This window comes from Phascolarctos cinereus, unplaced genomic scaffold (genome assembly GCF_003287225.1).
Source record: "Phascolarctos cinereus isolate Bilbo 61053 unplaced genomic scaffold, phaCin_HiC Scaffold_9;HRSCAF=440, whole genome shotgun sequence".
Taxonomy (NCBI): Eukaryota; Metazoa; Chordata; class Mammalia; order Diprotodontia; family Phascolarctidae; genus Phascolarctos; species Phascolarctos cinereus.
In genome coordinates this window covers 172,963,476-172,972,144 of record NW_027556402.1, presented here as the reverse complement: position 1 = coordinate 172,972,144, position 8,669 = coordinate 172,963,476, and the positions used below count along the sequence as shown (strand labels likewise).

General features: G+C 35.8%; 1 protein-coding gene across 1 annotated transcript in view; it reads right to left on the bottom strand.

Annotated features, from left to right (window-relative positions):
• Positions 1-760: 760 nt before the first annotated feature.
• DHX15 (DEAH-box helicase 15) overlaps positions 761-8,669 on the bottom strand; it is a 68,334-nt gene continuing 60,425 nt past the window's right edge. The window contains exons 13-14 of the mRNA XM_020992468.2: positions 4,194-4,363; positions 761-1,328 (exon numbers count right to left, since the gene is read on the bottom strand). Coding sequence (XP_020848127.1) covers positions 1,211-1,328; positions 4,194-4,363 — 288 coding nt within the window. The 3' untranslated portion in view covers positions 761-1,210. The remainder of the gene's footprint in view (positions 1,329-4,193; positions 4,364-8,669) is intronic.

Genomic DNA, 8,669 nt, shown 5'->3' with positions numbered 1-8,669 from the left:
CAGTTTCACAAACCAACAACATGAAGATACTGTCTTTTAAACTATCCAGGAAAAGAATGATCTCTAAATACTTAGTAATACAATTTTTCTTTACTTTTTGGAGGTGGGTCAGTGTAGTGTGGTGGTGGTAAGGGGATCAAAGCCTGTGATTCCATCAGTGCAGGAAATGCTGGGTGAAAATTCCATCCACTGATGTAGGTCAGCAACTCTCCTACAACTTAATGGCCTAACTAAATTAAGGTGCCTAACTAAATTAAGTTGACATGGGAGAGGGTAAGTGACCTGCCTAGGGTCAGGGATTAATTATATAGCTAGTACCTGTCAGAGACTGAACTGAAACTCTTCCTTTAAATATCAGTCTGGTGTTGCCACTCCCCCCTCCCCCCTCACCTCCCCAGGCCAAGATAATATTCTGAGGGGAAAATCATCACTATATTGCCTTCTGGAATTTTTATGTTGAATGAAAACCATGTACTAGCATTCTCATTTTGTTCAATTATATCACATCTTATTTAACACACCAAGACTCCAGGATAGGCTCTTTGAATGATAAATTTGATTAATTTCTATGAAGAAGTCATTGCAGAGAAAATTGAATTGACCTGAGTTTATATGAGGGATATATAACATGTAAACCTTTTTCTCCTATCACAGATGTTACATTTATCATTACTTTAGCATTTACACTGAGGGAGGAAGGGGAAAGGGAATCTATCCATTCTGAGACCAGAATAAAGATACTGAAGTACTCTGGCCAAAATTAGTATAAATAGACTTTATTGAAGTCATTGCCTCTGTACTGAGACCGAAGATTGTGTCTACATAAGCACAAGTTGTAACATTTCACAACTTCTAAAAGGAATGTCAACAATTACAACGATCATGCATACCATGGTCGATAATCACATTTTAGAAGCATTTTCAACCATTTCTAAAGAAATGCTTATAACATCGTTTTATATATAGAACTACTTTCAATAAACTGCAAAACATTGATCGACTTTTCCAGTATGAGCTACAGTGTCAACACAAAAGGGAGGCATAAATGTTTAATTTATGAAATCAGAATGGAATATTTACTGTAAAGAAAAATTAAAAAGCTTTCAAATAAAGGCCATTATTGAACCAACGTGAAGAGCACAACTTGAACTTTGAGTTCATTCATCTTTTAAAGCTGTCCTCTGAATAACTTCAGTTCAAAGCACTCAATTCAGTACTGTGAATATTCCTTGGACTGAAGTTTGGCAATGATGCGGTCCAATTGTCTCTTTGCTTCACACTGTGGGAAATTGCTCATATCATAATATTGAGGGGCAATTTTCACCAACCTGCCAATAAAAAGTTAAAAGTTACTACACCAACATCTGATTAAAATACTTTCAGGCAATAGGTGTTGCCTGAACAATAGTTACAGATGATTATACTAAAGAACACAATAAAATCTGCAAACCCAATTCATTAATAAAAATGTATGAAAAATATTCCAATATTAAGTAATACTCTCAAAATAAGTTTCAGAAGGGTAACAAGTTTAAAATTCTTTTCATCTCAAACCTGTAATCCTAAATGACACTTCCATATGACTATAATGAAAAAGGCTCTCTTCACATTACTGAAGTAAGGTGACCTGAGGTACATAGCATCTCTCAGTATCTTAAGGAAACTACTCACTACCAGCTCTACTCAGATTACCACCACTCAACTTCAATTCTATTTTTAAATAACTATAGCTATCATACTCAGTTCTAGGAAATCAATTACTTTTAAGTTATTTGGGATGATTTACTGGAAAATTTACTCAATTATTTGTGTCATGACAGCAATGTTCTACATGTTCAGGTTTCAAAAACCCTTTATCATAAAAAGAGAAAGAAATACCACAAAACAGGCAAAGAAATATTAAGTGGCTCTACTTAAGTTCTTTCATGTGATGAAACCAACCATGCTGGGCAAAAACTGGTGTCTCTCATCAAAGATTAGATTCTGGTAATAAATAACCAGAGACTTAACAATTCTACACTGAAACAAGCAGCACTGGCTGCATATGTACAGCATATATAATATTTTACCAATACTGCTACCAATTATGACGTTAATAATAATTTTCATCGAAATCAACTGAACTGCACTTCCACAAAAGTAAAGTGCTAAGTTACCAACATGGAATAGAGAAAGTAAATATGGGACATAATAAATTATCTCAGAATTTATTGTTGTTGTTTGTCCTTCATTCTCAAAGAGAATCATGATATCAAGAAGCTGATGCCATGATTTGCAAGTGAATTGGATTTAAGTGAGGGAAGGCTGTGCAAGGCAACCAGCCTCACTTTCTCCTCCGGAGCCATCTGGGTCCAGTGGCAAGATATAGATTAAGATGACTGGAGATGGCCCCTGTCAGAATTTATATTCCACTAAGAAAGAATTCTTTATTCATTAATATAGATGCCAATCTGCACTGGGAGTTCCCTATACCAATAAAATCACAGGTCTGGTGGAAAGTAAAGGGAATGTACCAAATGGCACAGCATCCAAATTCTTTAAGAAAAACATTAAATGAGTTAAAGAAGGAAATGGACAGTAAAACTATACTAGTGGGGGACCTTCTCAGACCTAGATAAATCTAACCGTGAGAGCAAAAGGAAAAGAGTAAGGGAAAAGAAGAGAGGATGAAAGAGAAAAACAAAAATAAAAAGAGACATCTACTTGTCCCTAGAGTTGGAGGCTAGAATGTTCAGATGCAGCCAAGACAGAAGATAATACAGGGCTTTAGTTGGAAGCAATACAATTAGTTTACAATGAAGAAACTGTGGGTGTTACTCTAATCATGTACTGTACTGTACACACGCTTACATCAGCTTTCTTCACTTTTTGGCTTTCAGCTTCCACTCTCCCCTAAACTCTTCAACTTACTTTTCAGTCTGCTCCACTCCTCAGGAATCCCTGATACTTGAGTGGATACAGTGAAAACAAGCCACTGAAGACTTTAGACACAAGGAAGTGACCTAATGAACACAAAAGGCTTTAAGAGAAATACAAGCGCTGGGATAAATAGTGGTAAAGATTTTCTATTTGCCTATTAAAAAAAGTTTTTTTTCTAAATCGGAGAACACATACTGTGTCCTGTGAAAGGCTCCAATGGTAGCCCTTTTAAGTTTATGGAGCAACTAAGGTACTGCAGAAAGTACTCTGGAATTATGAGACCAAAGTACGAATCCAGGATTGACCCTTGGCTCACCTTGTGAAAATCACCTCACCCTCTACTTCTTTTATTTTTTTTTACTATTGTTGTTCAGTTGCATCCAACTCTCTGTGACTTTGTCCATGGGGTTTTCTCAGCTGTGATACTAGAGTGGTTTTTACCATTTCCTTCTCCAATGTGAGGAACTGAGGCAAACAGGGGTTAAGTGACTTCTCCACGCTAACACAGCTAGTAAGTATCTGAAGCCCAATTTGAACTCAAAATCTTCCTGACTTCAAGCCCAGTGCTCTATCCACTGCAGCACCTAGCTGTCCTTTTCTCATACCATAAAGTGGAGATAACACCTGTATTATCTACCTCACAAATTTATTGTGAATGCTTAGTAAACATTAAAACTGGTATCAATATGAACTAATAATCTTATTGGATTGCTAAATATATTAGCCACACTTGAGGCAAGTATGTTTATATTTACATATGAATGAAAGATATCAACCGTGAAGTCCCTTGGCTAGTAAGCAGCAAAACAACTGAATTGTGAACTCTTCACAGTTATTGTGTGGTGAACACCTCACATGCGGGGAATAAAACAAGCACCATCTGAGTCAATTTTCCAGGCATTATCAAGTGAAGTATCAAGTGTGTAAAAAAGAAAAAACAGAAACAAACAATAACAACTGAAAGACCCTACATAACACAATACTACAAACGTTAATTCTTTTATTCACTCCGAACTTGCTAATTCATAAACTGATTAATGTCTAGACATCTTCAACCAGCACATTCACTTAGCATATCCTTTTATTAAGGGGATTTGTTCTGTGAAGTTTGGATTCAGTCAAACGGCCTACTTGAGGACCTAGAGGGCCACATGTGGCCTCAAGGCTGCAGGTTTCCCACCCCTGACTTAGCATATCACACAGAGTATAAACTATTTTTCTACCACATGATTCTAAGGAAAAACATAACATTACTCATAAAAACATCTGCTTACCATTCTGGTTTGATATCTGTACATGTCCGGATATAATTCTTTGTTGTAAGAACAAATTCATTGTAAAGCACCCATTCTGGTTTGTGGTCCAGAACAGTTGAAGGATGTAACTGCACTACTTGGTTGTCCTTTACAGTTAAGTAATGCCCTGTTCGTTCCAAATGTGCCACCTAAAATCAAAACCAAACTAAATCAATACAATGCTTCAATGTATTGAAAAGTTAAAGTGGTTTAAGATGTACTTATTTAATTCATTATACATTATCACCTCCAATTTTTGTTGCTTTAGATTTCACTGCTCCCATCATGTAAACCACCTAACTACCTAATAAAGGCTTCTTTTTATTATTTTCTTTTGGCTACTTGTAGTGTTAGAGGGGATGAAGATAACTTCATACATAAAATCAAGTTTTGTATGCTCCATCTTTACATGCTTTACACGCAGTTTCCTGGAATACAACTCATAGATCAGTGAACACGGAGTCCGATATTTGAAGCCAGTATTATTACCTGGATGGTTTTATACCTCATACCTCCGAGCTTCAGTTTCCTAGTTTGTAAAATGAAGTGATCAAAAAAAGTGATCACTCTAAGGTCCCTTCTTGCACTACATCTTACACTTCTATGACCTCTAATAAAGCTTATAGAAAGTAGCAGTGATGCCATTTTATAACCACTTCTCACCAAAGAGGAGACAAGGCCAGTACAAAATGGATGCTGACTGAACTGAACTGATCCAAACCTACTGGCAGACTGAAGACAGAATCTGGGGCCATGAATGTACCTCAGCAGTTAACAAATGATACCTAAAAGAAGTCAAACTGCCCGATGTCTATGGGACACCCAGGAGGAAATATTCATCAGGCAATGAGATAGAAGACCGGGGGCTCCAGTAAAAGATAAGAATTCAATATGCAGACGTGAGAGTCATCGACACAGAGGGCACAAGACAGCTATGGAATACACCCTCAAATGGTGGTGAGACACAGATAATGATCTAGCAAAGGAGAGTAAGAAGCAGAGAGGAAAACTGAGCAGAGAATAACAATTTTATGTCAACTTAGGGAAAAGCATCTAGGAGGAGGGTTATTTAACAGAGAGGCCAAGAAGGATGAGGAAGAAGAAAAGATTTCACTTTTCCTTATTTTCTTGGAAGTATTAAATACATGTGACACTTTCTAACAAAATGGTTAATTTTTTAAAATAGTGATTAAAAAGGTAAAGCTTCAACTCTCTGCAAAATACACAAAAATTAAAACCCTTCTTCCCAACAATGATATATAAATGAGGTGCTATTGTGGTAGGTTCTGGTTATTAGATCTAATTACCTCAGATATAAAATCAATTAAGATGAAGTCTGTAAAAACAGCCCCCACGCAGACAGGTTATATTAGCACTTTTTGCAGCAGCAAAATACTAGAGACAAACAATAAATGTTCCTTGATTGAGGACTGGCTAAACAAACTCTAGTTAATAAATAGAATGGAATATTGCAGTGTTTTAAGAAATTATAATTGTCACGAATACAAAAAAGCATGACAAAACTTACATGAAGTGATGCAAAACAAGTAGGCAGAACCAGAAAAACAACATAAAAAGAAATAAAAATATAAATAGAAAAAAACTCCAACAAAACAAATGCTGCAAAGTAACCATCACTGGACTTAAATGAAAAGATGAGAAGGTACCTCTCCTTCCTGCTTCTTTGCAGAATGGGAATCTATGAGTGCGGATCATTGCATATAATGTCCTACTCCCAGCACCAATATTTTCACCCAGCATTGATATCGCTCTTCTCATCAAGCATATAAATCTCTATAACACTAAGTATAAGGCCTTGCAGTTTATAAAACACTTTGTTTAAAACAACCGTGTGAGATAGCTAGTGCCCCATTTCACAGATGACATATGATATAACCAAGGCTGACTCTGCCACAAAGCTAGTAAATGATATGACAACTATTTTTCTTCTCAAGTCTTTTCCCATTATATAATACTGCCCTCTCAATCCATTCTATAATGTCTGATAAGAATCTGCAAAAGCTTCTATCACCTACAAAGTTCATTTTCTAGTTCTCACTGATAAAATGAAAGTACATAATAGTGATTACATAAATTAAGTAAATCAAAGTGCTGGGGAACCAATACTTTCAATTTCAGACTGGGTTCTGAAATAAAGGAATGGCTAAACAAAATACTACATTATTAAATCAAGTACTTTATTTAAAAAAAAATTGAATTAGTTGAATGAATTGACCCAGGTCATATAATAGTGGGAAAATTAGGACAGCACATGGGACAAAATCAATTATCTCTTGGGTCTCTTTCTCTTCTATAAAAGAAGGATGGAATTAGATGAATTCTAAGATTCCTTCCAGCTCTGAAGAAATTCTAGGATTCTAGGATTAGATTCCAGATAAACAGATTACTTGTTTGATAAACTAAGTCACTGGAAATTTTAAGTATAGTTTTGAAATCTAACATTAGGTTAATATGACATAATTTGTAATACCTTGGAGAAAAAGCAAACTGGAGAATTTAAATCTTTAAGGCAAAAGATGCTTAAAAATATGATAAAAATGTTCTCACAATTATTTTCTCTTCTGATTTCCTTAAAAGCGCTACTTTTCAAAACATCAGTGGTACTGGTATTTTAAATAACAAAAGGTCATCAAGATAAGTTAAAAACTAAGTGAAGTGAGGATGAAGGTAGATTATCTCCATTCCCCACCAGCACTCTCCATCTTTGGACATGCTGTGTTTAAACAGACTCAACCAGACATAAAAGCAAGTGGATAATCTCCAACTACACAGCTATTTCTTTTCTCATCAAGTGTTACAAATGGAACAAAAAAAAATAGCCTTAGTACTGCTTTGTATTTACTTTAAGATTCTGCTGTACAAGCACTCTATTGTAGTTAATAAGGTCTATTTAATATTTTTAAAGGACTATTTTTAGCCTGGAAAAAGGAAGGCTAAGGAAAGACACACACACACACACACACAATCATTCTAAAACAGACTAGACACACAATGTTCAATTAGTCTTATTATTCACATGTTTAGTATAATCAATAAAATCATAGAATGAAGAGATAGGAAAAAGCAGTGAGAATTAAAGTACAGGTACAGTTCCAGATAACTCTAGTGACAAAAATGCAAGGACTTTATGCAACCGACTATTTTCTATAATTCTACTATGACAGAAAAATGTTCTCATCCTAGTTTCTGTTTAGTTCATTCTCACAAAAGCAAAAGGCTTGTCCTTCCTTAATCTATCTCTGATATTATCAGTTGACATAATTTGTCCCATGCAACGATTCTTTGGCAATACAGCTTATATAAAAGAATACATATATACACCGACAAATATAGTTGTAGACAGGTATGAAATGACACATAGAAACACACAGAAAAGCCTCTTTAATTCTGAAAGCCATGGACAGAAAGGATAAGGCCTATGTGGAAATAAGTGTGACACATGGCATAGTTTGATATAGGGAGATACCTAAAATGCTCTTAATGATACTTAGGGAAGCAGAAAATCAGGGAAAGCACCTAGAAACGTGGTTTGGACTTGAAGGGATACATTTTAATAGGTAGAGATGTGGAAGACATGGGGGATGGCCAGGAGAGGGCATAATGAGAATGAGGAACAGCTATTAGCCCAAGTTTAGCCAAAGTAGAATATGTAAATGAGTGGGGTTTAATGAAGACAATCTTAATGCCAGGTTCAGAATTTTGATTTTTCAAGCACAGGAGAGATATGGCCAGATCTCTAAAGTCAGTTCTCTGAAAGATGGATTGAAAAAGGGAAAGCCTTAAGTAAGGAGAGACCAGTGGGTAAACAAACATTTCTTTAGTTCTTACTATGTGCTGGGCACTGTCCTAAAGGCAGGGAATATAAATATAGGCACAGTCCCTGCTCTCAAGGATACCCTAGTGGGGAAAACAACATATAAATAGCTATGTCCATAGAAGCAATATACAACATTGTAACCTCTGAGAGGGAAAAGCATAGGATATGTGGGATGGAAGAGTGAAAGAGAAGAACCAGTTACAGGGATTTGGGAATTGTAGCTGCTTAAGGAACAAGAAGAAAATTTTAATTTCTGATACTTTCTAGTTATCAGCTAGCCCAAAGCTAGCTAACAGTATGTATGGAGTTAGCAAATTTAAATCAACAAATTTTATGGTAGTATGAAGATGAGAGAATTAATGTAAAAAATACTTTGGAGGCAGAATCAACGGGAGTTGACAACTCACTGGATATGAGGGAGAGGAATGATAATAGATCATGGCAGTAGGTGAGACTGCCTAAAGAATGGAGAAAGCATTTAAAAGCTGATACTAGGAAGAAAGCAACTCCTTGCACCACCTTATGGAATACTGACATTTCCCACATGGGTACAAATATCCTCTCCTAAAGGGAAAACAGAATGAAGACCAGCTTGTAATTCTCCATTAGTTTAATTA